A 26923-nucleotide genomic window follows, 5' to 3' on the forward strand; every position below is an offset into this window, starting at 1 on the left:
AAAGACACTTTTCAGATTAGTGACTCAGAGGAAAAGCGGATTGCAAAGGGGAGGGAGAATGAGAAAGTTGGAAAAAAAAGGAAAAAGAAGCAGACTAGGGAAAAAGCTATAGGAAAGAGGGTATTTAAACAAGTAGAATACATTACTTCCTTTTATATATGCAAAATAACCAAAGACTCTCTTATCTAGGCTTTGAAAACTCTAGATAAAATGCTAAGTACTACAGTGGGTACCCATGACATTAATTTTCTATCCCTGTCAGGACAGGGGTTACTATAGCCCAAGCTGGCCTCTATCTCACCATATAGCTGGATATGACCTTGAATGTCTGATCATCCCGCCGTTACTTCCAGAATACAAGGATGATTACAAGCATGTAGCACCCAAGCCTTGTTTTCTAGGTCTTTCACTTTAAAAGTTAAGTTAAAGATAACTTTTTTTTCTGAACACGGTATTTCTTAACACACATTAATTTTCTATATTTTGAATCTAATTTCTGCTTACAATAATGATATGCTTACATAGCATAAAGAATGGTAAAATCAAGTTTAATAAATAATATATCTTCTCATACTGTACTAGTGTTAACCTAGAGCCACATACCCAGCACACAGGTAAGTCATGAGTGAACTCAACAGGCATTCAAAGCCCTTATTTAACACCATTTCTGGTTTATAATTAGTTCAATTTGGTTTCGTTTGTTTTATACATAATTGTGTCATAACATGTGAATGCAGCAAGTGACATTCATGAAAGTAACGCATCCAAGGTACAAATATGGTCTATTCAATTTTGTTTTTTAAACTTGTATCCAAGCCTGCTGAATTACATAGTCAGATTCTTGCTTTCAGTGACGAGCTTTTGAGGAACCCTGTCTTGAAAAACCAAAAAACCAATGACAAGCTTCCCTGGCCCCTCAACTGAAGGAACTACCCTCCATTACTGGCTTCTTGAACCAGCACTGGCCTTCCGGTGGTGGGTCTAAGCAGAACATTAAGAAAATTCACCCTGTTCAAAGCAAAATATATTCTGTAAAATGTTCCGAAGCATGAAACTCAGATAATATAATAGGAAATTTGTATCAGACTACATTTATTGACTGAGGATTAGTATGTTAATACCTCACAAATTACAGAGAAACAACTTGCCTAGGCAATGGCTTCATGTATGCCTACCAAAACTGATTCACGATCAATATAATCTTTACATATATCACTGCTCTTAGCACATGCATATATATTGTAAACAATCTACATGGGCTGAAAAAACAAAGTAAACCTAAATCCTTAAAAACAAACAAAAGCCCTGTAAATATTAAACAGTGGTGTGACTACTATGGGAGTCATGGATTGCCTCTGACTGTATCTAAGGAAAGAATTCATGGCTGCTACTACAACCTTGGTTAAAACGCACAGGTAGGGAGGTCATAGTCCCAAGGGATATGGGAGTTGTTGACAAGTTTTTTGTCAACTTGATGCAAGCTAGTGTTTTGTAAAGAGACAACCTAAACTGAGAAAATGCCCCTGTCACACTGGCCTGTGGGGAAGCCTGAGTGACACCTCCTTAATTAATGATTGGTGTGGGTGGATCCATCCTCAGGAGGGTGCGGTCTTACCATCAGGCAGCCAGTGCTGAGCTATACAGGAAAGCAAGCCAGGAGAGCAAGCAGGTAGCAGCACCCTCCAGTCGCAGCCTCGGTTCCTGCCCTGAATTCTTTCAATGAGGACTGTGATGTGGAACTGTAAGCTCAAGTCCTGTGTGTTCTTGATGTTTTATCACTGCAATAAAAACCCTAACCAGGACAGGAGCAAAACACAACTGCTATATTTGCTAAACAAACATGTGGTCAAACTGCCTTCTAAATATTTATGTTAAATCCCATAGATTAATGCTGCTTTCAACCTGGGCCGGGGACATTTCTTTTTGCAATAGGGAGCAGCCACTGCATAATTGGCCAGAGGACTGAGAACAAGCGACTATGGAGTGCTTAGCCCTAAATGACACACCTGTACATCAGCTTCCAGAAAGCCCGGGGGATACCATGGAAGAGGGGACAGAAAAATGTCAAGAACCAGAGAGCACGAAAAGAAACTGCCTTCTGCGCGTGACACAGCTGGTGCTTGTGACTTCAGAGCAGTCATGATCAAGCAGTCCATAATGCCAGCATGGATGGGCGAAGGGTGCATGAAGCTCCACCCCAAGTTGAGGAGCTACTGGCCATTGATGGGCACTAGGATAAGGGGTCACTTTTCTTTGGGCGCGCTGCCTATTGTGAAGCAGGCAGCAGTGTAAAACAGGATGAGGACATGAAGGCGGGAGGGACACATGCCGGGGGAGGGGAGAGGAGTGGGAGGGAGGAGAGCTTGAGTGGATGTGATCAAGGAGCTTTGCACTTATATGAGATTGTTCAAGAATAAATAAAAATATTTTTAGATTAGTGTGACTTAACAACTCTGTCACATATTTTATAAGACACACTGATATAAAACATCAAAAACAATTATTTTTGCATTATTTGAATGTGTGTGTGTGTGTGTGTGTGTGTGTGTGTGTGTGTGTATGGTGTATGTGTGTGTAAATGGGACTGGGGGCTTAACATGGCTTTTGGGTATGCTAGGCCCATATTCGACCACTGATCTACACTTCCAGCCTACCTGTTCTTTTTAAATTGATATTCTTCTAACGATCCTAACCGTTTACCTTACATACAACTTACTTGAAAGTATTAGCAAGTAGGTACTTTTAAAGTCTGAGTAATTCTACCAAAAGCAACTCTCGTATTTACCCAAAAGAAGGAACCACTACCAAGAATCAAAGCCTGGCAATTCTGTTCTCAGCAGACAGGTGTGTGCTCTGCATGTTATATGAAAATCAGTTATGAGAAGAACAGGGAAGAAATTAGAAGGTAGTTTTCCCTACTGAAACAAGTAAGTGATTAGGCAGATTTCTGACAGTATAGAGCTGTCAGCAGGCTGAATGACTGGTTGCCTGAGAAGCATCGTTCCAGATGTTGACATCATGTATAATCTTAAAAGAGACTCAAAGTCCAACAGTGAAAAAGAAACCAACTGGTCAGTGGGGATGGTTCTGGATATGAAGAAGGTTAAGGAAGGAAAACTCTCTACAGTGACTAAGGCAGGGCTGCTACTGCCAAGGTCATAGTAAAGTTAGTGGCAAAGCAGGAGAGTGGAGCCTATCAGAGGACCAGGAATGCTGGGAGAACTGAACAACAGAGTCACTGAAACAGTGAGACTGGGAGTCAGCACCAGCGTTAAAAACTCACATGAGAACATCAGGAGTAAACATATTCTTACAGCTGTGTAGACAGCTGACTGTTCCTGATGATAAACACTACTGACCAACTCATCACACACTTCTATTTCCAACAACGGAAGCATTTTAAACTGCCTTATGTTTAACATAAGCATCATCAGCCAATTTTTTAAAATGATCTTGTCCGTACTGTATCTACTCAAATTCTCAGAAAGGAGAGGTGAAGCTATCATGATGAAAGAGAAAGAAATACATACCAGCAACTAACAGTATGGTGTGTGTGTGTGCGTGTGCGCGCACGCTGTGGCATACATGTGCTGGCCAGAGGACAGCTCTTGGGAGTCCATTCTCTTCTCCCATCTTTCTGTGGGCCCTAGAGATCAAACAGTGGCTGGCAGGCTTACAGGGCAGGTAGTTTTATCTGCTGAATCACCTCATCCCCAAATGCTGCTTCTTACAAGCAAGAAACTCTTAGTGAAACTCTTTAAACCATGCATTCACGATGCCCTTTTCGATGAGGTATCAATGACTAAGGCTCCGAGGTCACTGTAGATTATCTCACACATAGGTACAAGCAACAACAGTCATTCTATCCCTAAAACTGACCTTAAAGTGGTCAATACACATTGCCTACTTGGTAAATAAAGAACTTTCTATAATGAAGAAAAGGCTCCATAATTTTAGCTATGTTTCAGTTTCTTCACACTTGTCTGTGACTTCCACATTAGAAGAAAGGGGGCTGAAGGTGGGAAGCCACAGACGGGAGCAGTAATACATACGTGTGTGTACAAACTGAATATAATTTAAAATGAGAAGCAATAATGATAAGGCTAAGAAAGCAAAAGAAATACCCCAACAGCACATGGAAGAGAACAGACTGCACCAAGGCTCCACTCCACTGCCTCCGCTCAAATCCAAGACTTTCTACTCACCAGTGAGTGTCAATGGCCAAAGTATCGTTTAATGATCTCATCTGTATACAAAATATGAGCACATGCGGGAACAAACACATGTAGAATAGTAAGAACAGTATCTGGTCCTCAAAAATACAAAATAAATGTTAGCAATTACTGTTATTCATATGTAATTTCCTTAAAATTTTTCATAATAAGTAATTTAGCTCTATACCATCTGAGATTACTAAGTACATTAAAAACTTGTTGTGTTGGACTGCCCCCTGCAGGCCTCAGTTTACTTACTTATTTTAAAAGTAGCATAGAGGCGATAGGATTCAGTTATGTTTCAAACAACACTAAAGTCATTACTCATTCACTCCTGACAGCAGGACGCACTCTATGAAGCAGCTATCAAGACACAAAGGAAGCCAGTTCTTTTCCTCAGCACTCAACAGAATACAGAATACCTACATACACATCAACAAAAGAAATCAGAGGAAATTAAAACAAAACAAAAACCATTGTCTATATTATATGAAAAAATGGTATGCTGAGGGTAAGAAGGCCCAAGTTCAGAGCTGCTGGCAGGTAGTCATTTGTACACTGGGCAAGTTAGTTTTATGCCAAGCTGTCAGACGATCCCCCTTGTGCCTCTGTCAAAGCATGAATCTAAGATAAGAACAAAGCATTAACTATATAGCACCAGGTGAAAAGATTAGGGAAGACTTGCCAGAGTTGTGATGTGTGAGGTGAGGTTAGAGACACTGTGAGAGGAGAGTCTACTTCTTCAAAAAGTTAACAGGCAAGAAAGTAAGACAGCACAGTTCAAACAACACCATGTGATGATAATTTAGATACTAGATGCTCTATGTAATATCAAATTAACAGCAATAGAAAAGCCAATATGCTAGCTGGGTGTGGTCGCACATCCCCTTAGACCTAGCACTAAGGAGGTTGAGTGAGGCTACAGAACAAGAACTGTGACGAAAACAACACCCCATCCACCCACACATTGGGGAGAAAGAAACATGGAAGAAAATTCTACAGGAACCACTAAATATTTCTGTGAGGAGGAAGGAGTGAAAGAGCAAACAGAAAGATGGGGGATTAAAACAGGTAGCTTGGGACATCAGAATGAGCCACTCAAAGGAGAGAGCAAATCTTACTCCAAAGGATGAACTCTGGCAACTTGTGGGTAAAGAAACAGGAAACTGAAACACAGGCATATGTATTTATTGTGATAGAAACTACAAATACAGCAGAGCATACAAAGACTAGTGGGATGAACAATTCATGACATGGATTCTGCTGGTCAGGAAATAAAATAGAAAGCATGATGAAACATTAAAATAATTTGTAGCAAAATTATGACATCAGACAACCTGACACAAAGCTGACTTAGCCAGTGCACAACTCTGAACCTAGGCCTTCTATCTTTACCTTACTGCTTTTCCAAACTAAACATTCTTAAACATGAACCAGACACATGTAATCTCCACAGTAACAAAGTATTACTAATCATATTTTATAGATGATGAAGATCCAGAAATGTGACATAAGTGCCCCTTAGCCATAAACCAAGCTGGACACGCAGTTGAAACTACCCAAATCATAAGCTCCCTTTTACATTTGAGATGACTTAGCACTGTGGCTCTGAACTTTTCTAACGCTGGGACCTGGTCTACAGAGTGAGTTCCAGGACAGCCAAGGCTACACAGAGTAGCCATGTCTCAAAAAAGGAAAAAATCATTATGACCTCATCATGACCCCCAGCCATGAAATTATTTTGTTGCTACTTTGTAACTATAATTTTGCAACTATTATTAATTGTAACATAAATATCTGATATGAGGGATGCCTGATATGTGACCCCCAAAGGACATGACCTACAGGCTGGAAACAACTGGCCTAGACTATCCTGGAACTTGTCCTTCTTTTTTTTTTTTTTGCCACAGCTTCCCAAGCCACAGATTGCAGTCATGTTTCACCATCTGGCTTGAAATCTGTCCATCTTAACCATTTTATCACTACATGCTATTGCTAGTTCTTCAGGATTCTCATGGGTCTCTACACGGGGAATCACTGGATACAAGATGGAAGATTTTAGAGAAAGCAATCACTGGTCACTTATTACACTAAGACTCTTTATTCTTAAGTAGGTAAGAGTTAATACTCAGTTAAAATTTTTGCATTTTAGAAATACTTACTAACAATAACAGCAAGCAGGTATGCACACCTTTAAATTCTGGAGGCAGAGGCAGGTGGGTCTATGTGAGCTCGAGGCCAGTACACAGCAAGGTATGGGCCAGTCAGGGCTACACAGTGAGACAACGTCTCAAAGCAACACCCACTGCCAATCAAACAACAACAAGCCCTAGGAAATGCCTCAGTCTTTATTGTTTTCTCCAAAATTCTACAATACCCACTTATCAAGCCTTGGAGGCAGTAGAGGCACTATCTTTAGCAATGGAGTGCCGGCCTCCACAAAGCAAGGAGAACACTGTGGTGGTTGGGGTGGGTTGTCACCAGGGTGCGGAGCCTCTGGGCATGCCTGTGGGGGCTGTGCTGATTACACTAGTTGAGGCAGGAGCATGAGCACGTGCTCACCACTGTCCCTTCCTGACTGTGGATGTGATGATCAGCTGCCTTTGCTTTCCTACCTCGGAGGACTGAGCCCTTCAACTGTGAGGCAGAATAAGCCTTTCTCCTTCCCAAAGGATGCCTTCGTCAGGGTACTTTACAACAACTGAAGAAACAACACACTAGCAAGTGCTTCTTAAAATTAACTTGTTCTTGCAACAACTTGGGGAACACTCACTCCAAGAAACTGTCATATTTTAGCTTTCTGAGATTCTATCTCATGCCAAAGGCTTTACAGTGGGCCACGCACATCCTCAGCTTGGGATTGCTGCAGCCTTGTCACCAGAAGAGGGACCGGAAGGAGGTGTCATTTGACTTGTCTGTCCTAGGGTTGCTCTAGTCGGACAGTGAGCTCACTCAGTGCAAGCCTCATATCCAGAGCATTTATAGAGAACTTCTCTGACTGGCAATTGTTACATACCATAGCGACCAGAGAACAACAGCAATGGCAACCAAGTTAACAACAACAACAACAACAACAACAACAACAACAACAACAAAACCCAACAGGAAAATCTAGAAACAAGAGACCGAAAGGTTACCAAAGTCCCAACACATCAGTGTTAGTGAACGAACAGATTGGAGCAGAAAGTTCTGTGCTGACTGACTCCAAATTGCCATCTTGGGGCTAGCTTTGAAGAGATTTTCATATAAGTGGTAAAGCCAGCTTGTACATTTCTTGTTTGTACATTTTAGGCATGCAACACACACACACACACACACACACACACACGAGGAATCTGTATTTATTCTGGGCCTTTAAAGAATCTTTTGAAATTGTCAGATGACCACACAAAATATAACACAAGCAAGAAAATAAGGAAATAGGCTGACAAAGAAAACACACACAGGACTTGAGAAGACCAGAAATTAGACATGCTAGATAGAGACTTTAGCAATTTTTTGTTTTTGCTTTATTTTGGTTTGCTTTGAGACAGGGTTTCTCTGTGTAGCTTTGGCTGTCCTGGACTCACTTGTAGACCAGGCTGGCCTCGAACTCACAGAGATCCATCTGCGTCTGCCTCCCAAGTGCTGGGATTAAAGGTGTGCACTACCACACCTGGCTTTACGTAACTATTTTAATGTATACACAGAAATAAAGAAAGCAATGTGAAAATAATTAAAGGAAGTTGGAAAATATATTTTACTAAATAACAAACACTATGAAGATAAAGAAATAGAGCTGACAATGGAGGCTCATGCCTGTAACTACAGTCATAACAGGACGAGCCCAAGGGCAGCCTGAGCTACACAGGACACAGTGAGCGCAAGAGCACCCTGAGCTACACAGGACACAGTGAGCGCAAGGGCAGCCTGAGCTACACAGGACATAGTGAGCGCAAGGGCAGCCTGAGCTACACAGGACACAGTGAGCGCAAGGGCAGCCTGAGCTACACAGGACACAGTGAGCGCAAGGGCAGCCTGAGCTACACAGGACACAGTGAGCGCAAGGGCAGCTGTACACTGGGGAGTCATCATGTGTCAACATTTTTGTTAGAAATTTCAGAAAATACATCAATGTCTGAAATCTGGCCCCTCCTCAGTTTAGGAAGTAACAAGTTAGTCCCAGCCAACCTAGTTTTCAATTAAATCATGTACTATGAAATCCCTTAGCTATTATATTCTTAAAGGTTTCAGTGCATTACAATAGAAGGTAAGTAGATTTGCCCAAGTCAAATTGGCAAGCAAACGTCTCAGTCAAATTAAAACATTACAGGGCTTTAGTGATATGTTAAACGATTTTCTGCTGGAACAGCGGGAGGGGAGCAGAATTCTGGCAATCCTGAAGCACCGAGAAACTTAATTCTAACTCTATTTTCCTTTTACAGCTGATAAAGACACGCAGAACTCATCTGAGTGTCCTTAGAGACTAGGGACCATTTTCCAAGCCTTCTTTGTGGTTTAAAACTTAAAACAGCACTGTTACACTACTCCTACCAAGAGTCTCAAGCAAGCCGCAGTCTGTGCACAGACTGACTAAGCGAGGCACTGAGCCATGATTCTTTATCTGACAGAGGAAAATCCTTTCCTTTGCAGCCTTATTCCTTGCCCAGTCCTAACTCTTGATGTCCATGAGAAACAGAACTTCCCCCACGGGTGTCTCCTTCCCTACTTCTCCTGTCTTTGTCTCTGCTAAGCCTGCACCCCTCTGCTCTGGGCTGCACTACTTCCATAAGGCCTTTTCTGCCCTCCCAGAAGGCAGACCCAATCCCACCCACTGGCACCTGACCTCTTCACTGGAGCCGCACTTGCAGTTTCACACCTATCTGTGCACTTGGTTCCCTTTAACCCGGTTACAAGTTTGGTAAGCAGTGTAGTGTAACTTCTGCTGAGATACAGTAGTGCTACCCGCCTGACTCCCCAGTGCACAGCTCAGGGTGGAACACACAACATAGGACAAATTAGAGTCAGAGCTTTCCTACTGGACTCACTGGCAGAGAAACAGCTAGCTGAAAAGCCATGGTATCCTTGCAACATGCCCACCTGCAGCGCGCACACACCAGTGTCTAGAGGGCTCAGCATAAGCGCCAGTGCCCAGAGCTTGGAGGTAACCTCATCAATCACCATCTACTTACATGTGTAATTCCTTTTTTTTTTTAATTAAAGATTTATTTTTTTTATTTTACGTGTGTGAGTATCACGCGGGCATGTGCACCATGTGCACAGCTGGTGGGATGGAGTCCGTGGAACTGGAGCTACAGGCTGTGAGCTGCCATGTAGGTGCTGGGAATTGACCCCAGGTCCTCTGGAAGCACACCCAGGGCTCTTAGCTGCTGAGCTCCCCCCAGCCCCTCATGTGTGTAGTTTTACACAACACTTGGCTACATGTTGGAAACACGTCTTGTCATTAACTTCATTTCTAGAATACCGGCTCATACTGCAGCACCTGAGTTTAGGAACACAGACCCGAAACTTGCACACTGACTGCTATGTAAATGACAGATGAGTGGTCTGTAACCCCTGCTAGAGGATTCAGGGGGGATGTGACTTTTAGCACTAAAATCCTGTCACTTGACTGCACTCATTCTGAGCTCATGATTAACATTATTGCATATGAAAAACTATTGCCTAACAGCTTTCCAGAAGACCAGTGTGGGAGTAGTGTCACCAGTGATGGAATTTTCACTGCCATTGGCTCATCTGGTCAGGCTGCATGCAACTTGTCTCATTCATTGTGATAATTAGGTTTCATAAATATGATATACTTAACTTATAAATAAAAATAAGTTGCTGACATATCAGAATTTGGTCTGGGTGCTAATGCTACATTTCAGTTGTACTGTACAAGGACATGGTATGAGTCTCTTCAGAGTGAACTAATATTTTAGCAAAAATTATTCTTCTTCATTTGTCTATTAAACATGGGCTTCTGGGCTTTCCTTAAATATTCTTACTAATATAAGGTCATGCACTTGTGAGCGTGTGTGTGTGTGTGTGTGTATGTATGAAAGAAAGAGAGAGAGAGAGAGAAAGAGTTAGATTAAGTGTTAATCAAAATGCTGCACAAATAACAGCTGTGCCTAATAAACAGACTATTACAATCAGATAATCAGAAATTGAAAGCCAAAATCTATAAAATATAATTAAGGAAAAGAAATGAAGACCCCATTTTATTTTGGTCAGACATAAAAGGAAGATTTAAAAATGTAAGAGAGAAATGAGGAATTCTTGGTCCCAAACAGGAATGTCATTGGTCCCCTTTTCTTTGTTCTCATCCTCCTCAGGAGGAGGAGGGTCAACCTTGCGGTGGGTGCACCACTGAACGGCCTGTTTTAGAATTGCTGCATTAGCATCTGGTAAAAGACCAGGATCATCATCTCCCTCATCATCCATCCCCAAATCTTCCAGCATGGTCTTGATGGTAACAGACTGTTTGGCAATTTCTCTATCAACTTCAAATATCTCTCCATCAGAACTCTGTAACTTTATAGAAGGCATGGTGCTCAGTCTTAAGACCACTGGCCCGAGCCAAGGAACACTTTTTGAACTTATTCTGGCCGCAAACTACTTAGACATCAAAGGTTTGCTTGATGTTACATGCAAGACTGTGGCCAATATGATTAAGGGGAAACTCCTGAGGACATGCGTAAAACCTTCAATATCAAAAATGACTTTACTCAAGGAGGAGGCCCAGGTGCGCAAAGAGAACCAGCGGTGTGAAGAGAAGTGAAGTGCTGGGCCTGACACTGTGACACTCGAAGGGTTGTTCCAAATGCCAGCTGCACAGCTCTGTGTATAACCGTTAATATCAGAGAACAGCAGACAAGCGCAGCCTGCCCTCACTGCATGTGTAGTTCCAGGACAGGTCAGACCTGTGGCTGAGTTTCTTCTATGAGCAGAAGTTACTTTCTTTTTTCCCCCACTCATTACCCTCAATAAAATTGAACTATGGGTTCTCTGTGGAAATCCCTCATTCTGTAAAGTGGGGGAAAAGAGAAAGAGAGAAACAAGGAAAGCAAAGACACAATAAATTAGCAAAAACTATCAACCTAAAATTTTGGTATTTACTGACATCCCACACTTCTAAAAGTTTATTCAAATCCCAACCAGAACCAAAATGGAAAGGAAGAAAAGCTTGCAAAGCAACTGAGAAACAATGAAGTCTTGGCCCCTCCATCCCCCACACAGGAAAGGCCCGCAGGAAGCTCTGCTCTCACAGAACCTCCATCTGGCAGCCAGGGCTAGTGAAGTCAGTTCTGAGAAGTCTCTGAGCTCCCACTTTCTAGCTGATGGTGGAGTTTTATAAAAACCATTCTCTCATTCGCAGTGGTAAAGCACACCTGACATGCTACTCCATGAAAGCCTGTGAGTTCAAGGTCAGGCTGGGCTACAGAGCAAACCCTGTCTCCATACAAAGCAGAGGTCTCTCCATTCTCTCCATTGTTTTTGTGTTTGATTTGAGATTGTTGAATGATTTATAAGCATTACATAATTCCCATGCCAAACTCCAAGACCACATATTCCTGATTCCAACTAGCCAAAATCTAACCCATGAGTTTCTACATTCAAGACCAGAACCACCACATTGCTTGGTTTTCCCAATAGCAGACTCCGTCAGGATCACCTAGATCAGCAGGCCCGTCCAGAACTCAAGCACCACAATTTGCAAGCGCTCCCCATACTCCTTCCCCGCACAGTGTTCTGCACTGTGATAGCAAAGCCCGGGAGAGTAAACTGATCTCACAACTGTCCCTGAAACAAACTAAACAAGGAAGGCCTCTTCTCACACAGCAGCGCTGCTGGGCGACCATGACTCTTACAGTAAGCACAAGTGTACTAAACTTTCCCTGTGGGGGTTTCAAGTGCTCCAAACAAGGAAAGCACGGCGTCATGTCATTTAGAAGCCAGGCTGGAAGCAAATGTTCGACATCAGCACTTCGAGGAGGCCCACAGCTCAAGCATGGCAGAGCTCTTCTCATGGGGACGTCTTCAAAGACTGAGTGAGCTGCATTTTACTTAATTATATCTGACAATGCGACACTGTGTGGCTGTGGAATACCAGACAGTAAGTTACTAGATAGCTTGTGGCACACAATGAAAATAGGAGTAGACAGGATTTCCACGCAGGGCAGTTTTCTAGACGCTGGGCAGCACATGAACACAGCCCCGCCTTTGTGAAAACATGAACCTTGGAACTAACACCTGTGATGCCAGCTCAAAGGTCTCATGCTTTCAGCTTCTGGAATAACTCACTCTTCATTACAGCAGGTGCGCTGGCTGCTCAAGTCCTACTGACACCGCTTTACAGTGCCAACAACTGAACCCAAGGCCTCGTGTCGGCTAGGGCTGACCCACACCTGTAGGCCCTCGAGGTCCATCTGCCATACACCAAGCATGCTGATTGGTAAAGTAGGCTCTAGAATCCCTTCCCTACTTCATGTAAGCTTGCTGTAAGCCTGACCGGCAGACACTGTCTACAGTCCTGAGGACTCCCCACCGAGCCTGATTCTCTTCAGGGGCAGTAGCAAGCACGCAATTAGCAAAATACCAAACCACTGCTCCTTGCGGGACAGGTGATCTCTACGAGACATCATCAGTTTCTCACCAGCCAAGGCAAACCATGCTGCATGGCTGCTTCTGTCAGAAACAGCACAGTGCCTAGGATCCATCTTGAACAGCAAGAGTCAAGAAAAACAGAAAGAAAGGCAATAGCACTGTTAGCTACAAAAAGGATGTCACATTTGCTCACAGTGCTGCAGGTGCCGCTTGGTTCACGTTATGTAGGGGCACACACATCAGAAGATCTAAACGTTCCACCACTAGTCACACCCAGATAAGCCCAGTACTGAGTACGCTATGGCAGAAGAGTTACAAGTTCAAAGCCAGCTGGGCTGCTGTGGAAGACCTTGTCTCAAAAACCTAATAAAAAAAAGGCCTGGGGCTCGGGATGCAGGTCAGTTGATAGGCTATTGACCTAAGAAGCACAAAGTTCTGAGTTCCCAGTATAACAGCAGACAGGGTGGCTATGGTCCCAGTACTGCAGAGGTGGAGGTAAATGTTGAAGGCCAGCCTTTAACTAGGTAAGTTCCAGGCCGGTTTGTGCTACTCGAGACTCTCTCAGCAAAAGGAACAAGACTTCAAATGTGCTTCATCAGCTTAGGGGTTACAAATACACTGCAGCAAGTAGCTGAACCAGCCAAGCACACTAGATACGAACAGTAGCAACTATGAGTCAGACACTGCAGCACAACGCACAACCTCCAACTCCACTGCCAGCAAGACAGTTCTGAAAACCCTGGATGCAAACCTAGATGCTAGCACGCTCCCATACAGAGGCTCCAAGAGGATACCCAAAGCTTTTAAAAAGTAGTGTTTTTCAAAATGTTCTTCCTACCTGATATATTCTAAAAGGTATATAACGAAATCCATTTTCTTCTGGAGGATATTCCATAAGTTTCCGGTTGATGGCCCAAAACTGGTCAAATCTGTCTGGAAAGATATAAATTCTGTTATTAAGAATGAACATCATAACAGACAAGCTCATAAAAAGATACAAAAGTCTTAAACATTCAGAAGCTTCTGAAAAGCATTAGGGCATTGTTTACAAATTATTTCTCTGAAAGCTAACAAAAAGCAAGATATGAAATTGATCTTTTCTACAATACTTTTTCTCCAAAGAGAAACTCTCAACAGGCACGCGACTTCATGTGGTATCAAGGTGACACCAGCAGTAGAGACAGACTGACCGATGGTCTCATTTCTGCTGGTACTCTAAAGCTAAACCTGCCCTATTTAAATACTAGTCAGCACTTATATAGAGAAACACCAGCATAGAAAGGCTTCTGAGGGAAAGACGGAACCCGGTGCAGGAGCAGAGTCTGTATAGCACTTGACTCGAAAGCACGAATCCCAGTTCAGTGTCCTAGAACCTCTGACAAGGTGCCAGGCAGACAGGGTCCTGCCTTCTTGGAATCCTAGTGCTGGAGAGAAGAGACACTGACCCCTCGGCCAGGCGCCTAGCTCAGCGATTAATGAAGGACTTTGTCTCGAGGTAAGGCACAAGTTTTCTTCAGACATCCGGGAGTATCCTTTGGTCTCCATATACAAACAGATGGGACGGGGGAGAAATACTGAGTAGGGATGTCATCCCCCGGTAGAGTTGCTTTGCCTAACATGTACAAAGCCCTGAACTCAATTCCCAGCACTTGGGGGAGGGGGGTGGAAACAATGCAGAATGTGCATGTTTGAATGGCCAATTGCAGCTTCATTTTATATTGGTTGTGCTTTAAATTTTGTTTTTCAGGCTGAATTAAAATTTTACTAAGTTGTAATCTGCCGATCATAAAACCTATAGTCTACCTAGTTTTCTAAATGCATTCAGAGGTCAGAACATTTATTATAAATGCAATCATACAGTGCATGGTCTCTTACACTTGCTCTGTATGTGCGTGTGAGCACACATGCACAGTGTGTTGTTTTCGAAGTTTGTTCCTGCAGCATGTACTCTTAAAGGCTAGGCATTCAGTGGTATAGAGTTACAAGATTTCGTTAACTTACAGATATTGGAGCATTTCTACTTTTGTCTATCATAAATCACGATATTAAGAACATAAGTAAGTGTACACATTTTGTATGAATATGTTTTCAATTCTTGTGGTGGACCTAAGAGTGAACTTCCTGTGTCTTATGGCAAAGCTGTTTAACTGTTATATAGCAAATGTTTTGAGAAACTGCCAAACTGTTTTCCAAAGTGACTGAACCATTTTCCATTCCCACCAGCTATGTCAAAAAGCTATAATCCATGTTTGCCATGGCCAGCACTAATCATTTGGCCCTGTTTGTTTTTGAGACAGCCTTACTGTACAGCTTTGGAGGTCTCAAACTCATAGAGATCCATCTATCTTTGCCTCCCAAGTGCTGGGATTGAAGGTGTGTGCCACTACACCTGGCCATTTTGCCTTTTTTATACAGTCATTTTAGCTGCTATGAGGGAGTTAACTCAGTATGATTTTTATATTTTTATCTTATTTTTATTTCTCTAATGACTAATGGCCATTTGTGTATCTGAAGACTTCTCTTTGTTTTATTACTGTGTCTGATGTGTGTGTGAGCCCAGGCACACATGCCAAACTGCACATGTGAGGTCAAAGGACAACTTTTGGGAGTAGATTCTCTCCTCCTAGCCCGGGTTCCAGGGACCAACCTCAAGCTCAATGGCACACTTCCATAGCCAAACACATGGGAGGTGCGGGCGGGACAAGAAAGAGCTCAAGGCCAGCCTTGGCTACATAGTGTGTTTGAGGGCATCCTAGGCTACTTGAGGCCCTGTCGCAAAATTAAAAAGCCCTCCAGCAGAGCTGGGCATACTGCCATATACCTGTGACCCCAACACTTGGGAAGCAAAGGCATGAGGATCACTACAGGTCTGTGGCCACCCTGAGCCAGAATACCAAGATCCTGTCTCAAGACACACAAAGCAAATCCCCAAAACAACCCTTTATTAAGATAGATTTTACACGGATTCCAACAGGAGGGAGATGGGAAAAAATAAAACAAAACAGAAAACAGGCTAATTTTCAACAAGGGAAGATTTAAGACTGCAGGGGAGATTGGGTAATTGTCTGGAGACATTATTGATTGTCAAAACTTGTCTGTATGCCTGGCAATTAGTGGATGGAAGCCAAGAAAACTGTTACACACTAAAACACATACGACAGTTCTGCCAAACAACTATGTTGACCCAAAATACCAAAGGAAGGAAAACAGTCACAAGGTACTGAAAGATGATGAGTAAAAAGTTTTGGAAAAAACCTCCAAGGCATAAAGTATGTAAACTAAGAGAAAGGAGCACCATTCCCCCTGGCTTCCAGCTCACCCTTCAGCATATGCACTAAACAGAGGCTCAAAGCCTTTGAGTCTTCGTAACACCAACCACTTAACAGAGTCTCAGTGGCCTGTGCTGCTGCAATTGCAAACAAAAGGCTCTCCTGCAGCTGCCAATGGTGGCGGAGATGGGTCAGCGTCACTGTGGTAAGGACATCAAAGGAGACATCACTGTCATATGCCCAGCTGGACACTCTTCTCAGGAACACAGAAGTCAACACAAAGGCGGCTTCCTGCCTGTGAACCTTCTGGCTCCCACATGCCAAGTCACCTACTGTTACTCAGCTCCACTCCACACTGTCCTGGCTACCTGAGGATAACAGATTCATCCTGGCCTGCACAAAGGAGTGAGCTTCTTTAATTCAGGGTGTCAACTAGACTCCCCAACTGAGGTTGAACCTCAGGCCTTGGGAAAGGACCTCACACAAGCTTTTCCTCTCCCAGCCCTAAGTAGCATAGTTGTCTCTCTCTACAGAACTTTAGAAATCTACTGTGTGATTTCTATCTCCTGAGTAGGGGCTGGTGAGATGGCTCAGTGAGTAAAAGCATTTGTCACCAACACTGGCAACCTGAGTTTGATCCTGGGACCCACAATGTTGAGAAAAATCAACTCCTGCAAGCTGCCCTCTAGCTTCTAACATACATGCAATGTACACACACACATACACACACACACACAAATATAATAAAAATTAAAAACACAAAGAATCTTAGTTACTTTTAAGCATTCTTACAGAGTTTGTATTTTCTAAGCAATGCTATAAGCACTGTAACCAAGACTAGACTGTGTGTGTACCGTTCAGGTGCCAGCATTACAGATGTGTGCCACCACACCCAGCTAGAGTAATGTTTTTAAAAGATTTATTTATTTGTTATTATGTATACAGCGCTCTGCCTGCCTGTACACCTTCATGCCAGAAGAGGGAATCAGATCACATTGTAGATGGTTGTGAGCCACCATGTGATTGCTGGGAATTGAACTCAGGACCTCTAGAAGAGCAGTCAGTGCTCTTAACCGCTGAGCCATCTCTCTAGCCCTAGAATAATTTTTATATTTATTAAAAGATAGAACAGTGCTAAGAGGAGGTGTAACCAGGTGTCTTCATACCTGGATTTTGTAATAATGTTTCTTATATATGTTCATCAAAGATGCCCACGTGTAAACGCTGAGGCCAAGGAAGGGCAATGGGTGTTTTGTTCTGACACTCTCCGCATTATTCCGTTAAGACAGGCTCGCTCCCTGAACCTGGAGCTACTCTATGGCCAGTAAGCCGCAGTAAGCTTGGTTCCGCACTCCCCTCTCTCCACCCCTGCACTGGGTTACAGGCATGCCAGCTTTTTAATGCGCCACCAGGCCTGGTTAATTTGGATTTTTGTTTGTTTGTTTTGTTTTGTTTGTTTGCTTTTGAGACACTGCTTCTCTGTGTAGCCCTGGCTCCTGCAATTTACTGTGTAGACCAGGCTGGCCTCAAGCGCAGGGAGGCCTCCCCTGCCTCCCAAGAGCTGGCTTGAGGGCATGTGCACCACACCTGGCTGATTTATTTTTTTAAGTATATCGTGGGTATGTGTGTGAATATGTGCCTGAGTGCTGGAATTAAAGGCATGGGCCACCATGCCTAGCCACAAAGAGGTAGGTAGGTAGGAAAGTGTTCTTAAAAAGACTTACAGAACTAGAGCAGAGGTATACCAAGACCAAAATTCAGGCTGCACCTCATAACCTGATCCACCATGTGTTTAGAAAGTGTTCTTCCTCTTAGCCCCAATGAGTGTGTTACTACCTGAGAGTCAGAGGTCCAGAAACAAACTGAACAATGAATCAAACTCATCTCACTTCCCTCGGGAGACAACTTTAAGACAAAACCAGAAATCTACTTAAAGTTTTATAAGCACTAAAGGCAAAGATATCTCATACCATGGTCATTTTTTTTCCTTCCTTCCTTCCTTCCTTCCTTCCTTTTTTCTTTCTTTTCTACACAAGGGTTTCTCTTTGTAGCCCTGTCTGTCCTGGACTTGCTTTGTAGACCAGGCTGGCCTCGAACTCACAGTGATTCCCCTGCCTCTGCCGTCGAGAGCGGCACTCTAACTTTTTAAATTTGTTTTTATTTCATTTTATATGTATGGGAGTTTTGCCTACATGTATGTCTGGACAGCATGTGCATCCCTGGTGTCCGCAGAAGCCAAAGCAGAGTGTAGGGTCTCCTAGAACAGGAGTTCTGACACTGGGGAGCCACCATGTCGTGCTGGGAATTGAACCTCTGGAAGAACAACCAGCACTCTTAACCTCTGAGCTATCTTTGCAATGCTTATTATATAAAACAACTTCTTTTCATCCAATGCAAACTCCTTATGTTTTAAGTAGCAGAATGTCATTAGGAAACCGATGATTGCCTGTTGACAAATGTTTCCAAGACACACCAGTGGCCACTGAAGATACAGGATGAGCTGTGACAGTTCTCAAGTGACCTACTTACTGGGATCACCTAGGATGAGTTTAAAAGCACCAGTGTGGGACCCGCCGCAGATCAACTGCAGTGCCTGACTTACTGGCACCCGTACTTTTTAAAAGCTCTCCAGATGACTCCAATATGTACCCAAGTTAACAGCTTCCAGATGTAATGGAATATGCCTTCACTTTGGAATCAGAGGGCATCTAGGCTGAAATCCCTTGTCCCACTTCTTTAGTAGTTAACTTCATTTCCTCATTTGCAAAGTTGATAACATTTATTTAATCTTTATAAGGAATCACAAGATAATGCATGCAAGAGTATGATATTACATAATTTTATTAATTGTAATAACCTCTAGGAAAATTCTCTTCTACTGGTACACTCCATTTAGTCTGTCCACAGTGGCAGCATGGAAATATCCCTCTAAAAGATGTTCCTAATTCACAAACAGTTCATGCTCTTATGTTCATTAGCGCTAAAGAAGGAGTGAAAACAGTAGACAAAAGGAATAGTAGGGCTCAGAAAGCTCTCAATCTGTACACTGTGGAAGTGGGATCGTTCAAACTATTCTGCATCTACTTAAAGTTAAAAGCAAAAGAACCTAAAACAAGTACACAATAGGCTTTCTCCTTCACTTCATATATAACCAGAGAAATCAAACCAGCATAAAATTGTAATTTCTAAAGTGTCTCATCAGTCCTTTTATTTGCATCAGTAGTGCTTGGTGGCTCAAGTCTTCTCTGCCCATCCATACCCATTTCCTCACATGGTAGAGAAGGCCCTGAACTGAAAAAGCACACTGGGTATTTCACTGATGGAAAGCAGCACTGAACAGAACCACCAAATAGCACCAGAGTAGATAATCTGATATGGGCTTGAAAAATGCGTATCAGGTAGCATGGCTCATAGCTACCTTCCTGTCCTCCAGAAGAGTCCAATGTCCTCTGGCCTCACAGACAGGCATCTGCATGTGTGTGATACACATAGAAATGGGCAAGTTCTCTTTCTCTCCTCTCTCCCTCCCTCTCCCCTCTCTCTTTCTCTCTCTCTGTCTAACACACACACACACACACACACACACACACACACACACACACACAATAATTCAGTAATTAGCTTTTTTAGATTTATTTATTTTCTGTGTAACAGTTTTGTTTCACATGTATATGTGCATGCTTGGTGCCACAGAGGTCAAAAGAGGGCAATGAGTCCCCTGGAACTGGAGTTACAGATACTTGGCAATGGAACCTAAGTCCTCTGCAAGAGCAGCAAGTGCTCTAAACCACATATCCCTTAATTCAGTAAAATTTAACGTTAAATGATATACACAATAACCCCTAAGAGGACAGAAAATTTAATCAGAACCTCTAAGAATCCTAATGGTAGACACGAGGTTGTTAAAATCTGAAGCAAACCTAATATTTCCCATATTATTCAGTTACAAGCCAAATATCTTAATCTCATGCTATATTCTCTTCAGCTCAGCACATGAAAATAAACAACCAAGTCTTTGCTACTGTCGCAGTTGTGATGTATGTTCCAGTATACATTAGCATCCCTTCTGGAAAATGCCGCCGCTCTTCCTTTAGTCCAGTCCTCCTGGTCAACAGAATGGGTCTGCGTTCCATTTTGCCCTGACAGCTCTGGTTCCTGCCTCACTGAGGGAAGTAGTTAAAGCTTTGCACCTGTTCCTGACTGCCATAAGCTGGGGGGATAATACTTGATAAAGTGAGTATCTTTGTGCTTATGTCCTTGGCGGGGTGGGGGTGGGGTGTGGTCACTGGCGAGCAGGAGCAGGAAACACCTAGCTGGCTGTGTTGGAATAAAGAAATCCTATTTTCTAACTGAAACTATTTCCAGATTTAGGTGCTGAGGGGCGTTGGCCCCGTTTCGTTGTGAACTTAAGGCAAATTGTGGTGCTTGAGTTCTGGACGGGCCTGCTGATCTAGGTGATCCTGACAGAGTCTGCTATTGGGAAAACCAAGCAATGTGGTGGTTCTGGTCTTGAATGTAGAAACTCATGGGTTAGATTTTGGCCAGTTGGAATCAGGCATATGTGGTCTTGGAGTTTGGCATGGGAATTAATGTAATGCTTATAAATCATTCAACAATCTCAAATCAAACACAAAAACAAAAAAGAAACATACTGGCTTTGGGGAGCACAATAAACAATAAAACTGTATGTAGGGCCGGCACTCACAAAATCTTTCCCTTCTTATTGTCTTTCTCTTCCTATTTCTTATATTTCAACTCTCTTTTGTTTTGCTCCTTACTGAAGGTGGACAATCACTGCTTACTGAAGCTTCACAAAGTGTACGAAAGATGAAATTATAAGGTACTTAACACTCTACATAAAAACTGACTTTAAAATGCATGAAAAGTAAATGTAGGCAAGTATTTCTGTAAAGTAAGAGCTAAAGAATTATTAGTAAAAACAAGACATTCTAAGAATTCCCACAAAATCTTCACAGCTGTTAAAAGGACAATGTTATTGACAGAATTAGATCTGCAAAAATATACTTCAATTAAACATGATGGGATATTCTGTCACCCTAAAGATCACCAAGGAATGAGGGAAATGGGGAGAGGCCGGAATTCACTGATAGTCCGGATCCCAGGGCCGTAAAACTGCTGTTTGCAGCAGAACGCCACGGGGAAGCAAGCCATCAGGGCTCACCGAGGTCACCATCTGACACAGACAATGCATAAAAATTAAAAACAAGAGACAGGAGGACCAGTCAGCTCAAATTTTCAGTTTATACCAAATGTGGAGAATATGAGCTCTCAAATTAATATGCACTGATTAGTAGTAGGAGCTGCAGAAAAAAAAATGTTAAAACCACAGAACAAGTACACAGTGGACTGCTGCATCTCAAATTCACAAATTTATTTACCCTTTTATAACTGGATGTTTGTCATTTCTGGTATTCAGAAATCTGGCAATTCTTTGAGTTCTTGTTACGTTACTGTCATAGATAATTTTATAATACATATGATTTATACATAAAAAGATTTGTGAATTTTCTCTAGTTTCTAAATAAGAGAGAAAAGTCATACAGTGAGATACACAAAACTAGTATTCATTTCTTCAGTCGAATAATTATGTTTAATATGGAGAATTCTGCATCAGAGTCACTGTACCACAGAAACTAATAGAGATTCATTTACAAAGGACAGGAACTCACGAAATTCTCAGTTCAGATCATTTATCATTTTGGTTTCAAGCCATGTGACACCTAAAGATAGGCAGCACATTAAATAGCATTAACTGCTGAATGCTGAGCAAAACCATTGCCTAACCATATAGATCTCACAGCGATAACTAACGCATGCATGGGATGGAGGCAGGTAAACTGAGTCAAATATTAGAGAGGGAAGTTTGCTAAGATATGCAGTGCTGAGAAACTGAAGAGAGAGAGGGAGATGACTAGGGTTCGCCTCCCCACACTCACACGGTAGCTAACCACCATCTCTAAGTCCAGTCCCATGGGATCTGATGCCCTTTTCTGGTCTCCTCAGAATTAAAAGAAAGAAAGATACACAGAACTAAAGCTGGGTGTGGTGGCACCTGAATTTAAAAGCAGAGGTAGACATATCTCTGAGTTTGAGGCCAGGCTGGGCTACACGAGTTTTGTCAGCCAGAGTTATATAGTGAGACTATTGTCTCAAAAAAAAAGGGCTGGGGAGGTTAAGGGCACTGAGCTCCTCCAGAGGTCCTGACTTCAATTCCCAGCAACCATATGGTGGCTCACAACCATCTATAATGTGATCTGATGCCCTCTTCTGGCCTGCAGTTGTATGTGCAGGCAGAGCATTGTATACATAATAAAAAATAAATAAATCATTAAAAAATATATCTGCCCCCCACCCACCCATCAAAAAAGATAAGCAGAACTAGATTAAGTTGATGAAGGTGATAACTAGAGAAGAAAACAAAAAGAATCAAAAGGAAATATGTGGAAAGCCAGCTGCTTCAAAAACACAAGCAGGGACTGGAGATGGCAGTTCAGAGCAACTACAGCTCTTCCAGCAGACCCAAGTCTCTCCACAACACCCACAACAAAGGGATGACAACCACCTACCTCAGAGCTGGGGGACCTGACACCTGTAGGCTTCTGAGGATACTCACATCCAAATGCTTACAAGTACATGTAATTAAAAATAATTTTAAGGGCCAGGCATGGAAGCACATGCCTTTAATCTCAGCACTCAGAAGGCAGATGAAGGAGAATCTCTGTAGATTCGAGGAAGCTTGGTTTACATAGTAAATTCCAGGAGAGCCATGGCTACATAGTTGAGACCATGTCACAGCAAGCAAACGAACATTCATTTTTAATTGCTTCTTAGTGCAAGCAGCAGGCTGGGGAGACAGCTCAGTGGGCTCCGCACTTGCTGGGCAAGCCTGCATGGCCTGAGTTCAGCTCTTCAGACCACATGTAATTGCAGCAGCACAGACCGATGTAATCCCAGTCACCCCTTGGGGAGATGGGAGGCTGGGACAGGAGAAAGGTCAATGGCTCACTGGTCAGCTAGCCTGGTGGACACAGGTCTCACACAAGTGGCCTGAGAAGAGTGACACTCAAGGCTGTCCTATGACCTTACACATGAGCCATGGTAGGTTACACACAGAGTAATCATTACTGCTGAAGACAAAGCTCAGTGGAAGAGCTGCACCTCTTGCCTATATAGCTGCCCAGCATGCCCTGCGTTCAGACACCGTTACCACCCAAACCCAAACTCAAAAATCTAAGCAAGATTGATTTTAACACAATTTGTCATTTAATAGTGATTTGAGCAAATATAAAATCATATCTCAAACTAAATACGATTAAGTTTACAAAAAGAAAGTCAGAAGATTGATTTTTTTTTTTTTAAGAGCTAGTTAAATGCCTGTTTATATGCTAAATTCCTCTGGTTTAAAAAGAATGCAAAGTCCAGTGTGGCAGTTTTGGCCTTTAATTAGAGGCTTGGGAAGATCACAAGTCTCAGGTCAACCCAGGTAACTTACCTGGACTGCATCTCAAAAATGTACAATACTAAACTATCATTTAAAAGAATACAGCTCCAAAAGTAAGCCAAAGGGATCATTGTAACAGTTGCATACACAGATCCACATGCTGAGCTACTAAAATAGATGAGATACTTCATAAATGTTATGGCCAAAACTCTGTATAATACCTGGTACATCAGCAGTGATAATTCATAGAAACGCTGCAGTAGCACAGAACAGGGAATGACACGTGAAACATGGCTCTCTCCTCATCCTCTTTTCAGAAGTCTTCCCTACCCACTCTAATGCAAGAGTGTGTCTACTAGCACAGCTCTCAGCATCTCACTTAGCATTTTCAAAGTGGAATGTGTGTGTGTGTGTGTGTGTGTGTGTGTGTGTGTGTGTGTGTGTGTGTGTAGGGGGTGGGGGTAGAAATACAAACAGAAGAGAGAGAGGGATTGAGGGAGGGAGGGAAGGAGGGAGGTAGGGAGGGAGGTGCTATCATCTTTGAAGTAGAGCAAGCACACTAGACAGCAAACCTTCTGATGCTTTGCCCCTGGACTGTGACCGGATGTTCCAACAGAACCGTGAGCCATACCTTGTTTAGAAGTTTAAAAAGATGTTGGGGGTGAATGGCTCAGCAATCAAGGAAAATACAGGTATACTAGAAAGAAGGGTTGGAAATACAGCACCAACCCCTCCCTGCCCTCGAAGTTATGGTCGCTGAGACTGTCTAGAATACTCCAATCTCAGTGTCCTTGCTCCTCACACCCCTATCTGCCTGTGATACTCAACCCCAGATAAACGCTAGCCTCTCAACTGCCTCAGTCTCCATTTAACACCCATCAGTGAAGGTCTGCGGGCCAGCCTATGCATGTGTGCCTGTGTAGACTCTGTAGGCACCCAACTCAGGTGCACATGCCCATGTATAGACACTCACCAATACACTCATCAAAAGTAAAATAAATCTCAAAAACAAAAACCGAGCAAACTAAAAGAGATGGACTGGAGCGGCGTCAGGGCTTGACAGTGCTCGCTGCTCCTCGAGGGCGGAGTTCCCATCAGGCCACTCACACCATCTCTAACTCTAGCTCCAGAAGATCCGGTATCACCGGCCTCCAAGGGCACCTGCACTCCTGACATGCCCATGTGCCCACATATATACCTACAATTTAAAATAAATATTAAAAATACAATTAAGGAGTTTAAATGTAGGCTTATAAAGTTGATGATCAATGAGCAGTAGGGCAGTGACTGATAAGCAAATGCTCTGACTGAAATCTGAGCTCATTTTATTACCTGGCAGGCCTGTCCTCAATCTCCAGCAAAGACTTTTAGAGAGTAAAAGTAATCACTAGAAAACTATACTCAATAGTTCCTCTGATGTCTAGAACTCAACCTTCATAATTCAAATCCCATTACAACCATCTTAGTCTTAGTAACTTCACATCTCATTCATTTCAAAATGCCTTTCTGTTTCATCCAGGCAGTCCTGAAAATCATTGAGAGAAAAAACAAACAAACAAACAAACAAACAAAACCAGCTACTAGGATCCTGTCTTTGCATTCACAAGGAAACTCCAGAGAGAAAAGTGATCTGATGCACTCTCAGGTATACAACAGAACTACCTAACAGAAGTGAACAGAACAGTCCAGTGCACATACCAATAAAAACAGCAAAGTGGAAACATGAAACACCTGTCTCAGGCACACAGGCCTCTAAAATACCACTTGTCACACATAATTTCTACTTATGTTTAAAATGGCAAACTGGGGCTGAGTGTGTCGGCATGTGCGTGTAGTCCCAGCATTTGGGAGACGAGGCAGGAGGATCCTGAACATACTGTAGAACATACTACAACCCTGTCTCAAAACAGGAGAGAACGGTAGAGGGTGAGTGTGTGTGGTAAGCAGTTCACTGTAAATCAACTTGAAAGTCCACCAATATCTGATAAGAAATGGAAATTTTTAGGTGTATTTAACAGCAAATCTTACTTTTATCTGCAAGTATATGGAGCTTTACATCATTTTCTTTTTTAAAAGTGTTGACGAAGTCTAAATGTGGTAGTGCACACCCAAAATCTTGGGAGCTGAGGCAGGAGGATTAAAAGTGTGTCTAGCCTGAACTATATGAAATCTGGGAGGACTGGCTGACAGTTGAGCCTTGCGTTCCTCTTGTTGTCTTTTAGTGATGTCCTCAAAGCTCCTCATACACTGTGATGCTGAACAGAAAACCTAAGCGTGGCCTGACAAGTGCGTGCCTCACAATAAAAATGCTACTTTCTTTTCTGCTTGTGACATTAACTGTTCCAGAGAGGTGGCACATTCTCGTATCTAAAATGAAAGCCTATAAAAAACTGAAAGGCACATTATGCCTTAAATGAGTTTTCTTGGTTTCATAAGCTTTTCTTATTTCTCCTTCAGAGAGCTTCGGAATTAAAATTAGCATTTGAAAGTATTCAAAACCCGTTGAAACCTGTGCTTAGCGTTGGTGCTCTCCAGGTGCAGCTCTGCATGGAACAAGTAGACCACCTGTTTTGTCTGAATTTGGACAAATTTACAACTGCTTCAACAAAAAGGTAGCAACAGCTCTATGACCTCACAAATAATCAGGACCTTGTCTTTAGGGCAAAAACCCCACACCCTTAAATATAAAACTGCATTTCTGTAAGTAAATGTAAATCAAGGCTATTACACTATTAATGAAACACTTTCATAGTACTTCCTGGTCACTTGAAGAAAGAGATAAAAAGAGTAAATCAAAACTTCTGTTTTTTTTTTTTTTTACTCTATGACCACACCATGTTTTGGGGATAAAAATATAAGATATACACCAACCACAAGTATTATGTACCACAATACAGAAAATACACAAGTATAGTAACACTAGAGAACAAAAATGCATATAAATAGCCACGCCCGCCACGCATGCAGTGCAATGCAGAACATGCAGCCCTGCCGTGCAGTCTGTCGCTCCAGACGCAGGAAGATCACATCTCCCGGCACAGTGCCAGTACAAGTTAGATAGCCACTGATAACTCTAACACAGAAGGCTTCATACGAAAGGTGACGAAGATAGAGACTGCATAAGGGCATGAGAAGTCAGAGAAGGAGGGAAACAGTACTCCAGATAGAAAGGACAGGAAGCACCCACCCTCAGCAGCAGTCCGTAGTTAGCTGCCAGCATTTTATCCCACAATTTTCATCCATGTATTTGTGTGTGCCATGACATGCACGTGGAGGGCAGAGGGGAATGGCTGGAGATGGCTCTCCCCTCCCGTTACATAGATGCCAGGGATTGAGCTCTGGCTGTCAGGCTTGGTAGAAAGCGCCTTTACCCACTGAGCCACCTG

The 26923-nt window shown here is 42.7% G+C and overlaps 1 protein-coding gene across 5 annotated transcripts in view; it reads right to left on the minus strand.

Annotated features, from left to right (window-relative positions):
• Positions 1-26923, minus strand: part of ATG5 (autophagy related 5) — a 93282-nt gene that overhangs the window by 30941 nt on the left and 35418 nt on the right. For 4 of the 5 annotated variants that reach the window (XM_084777107.1, XM_084777108.1, XM_084777111.1 and 1 more), the window contains one exon: positions 13645-13739. In XM_084777107.1, the coding sequence (XP_084633233.1) occupies positions 13645-13739 (95 nt within the window). The remainder of the gene's footprint in view (positions 1-13644; positions 13740-26923) is intronic. The other variant, XM_084777110.1, reaches the window with a different exon arrangement.

The sequence above is a fragment of the Acomys minous genome, assembly GCF_964271855.1.
Source record: "Acomys minous genome assembly, chromosome: 3".
NCBI classification, from domain to species: domain Eukaryota; kingdom Metazoa; phylum Chordata; class Mammalia; order Rodentia; family Muridae; genus Acomys; species Acomys minous.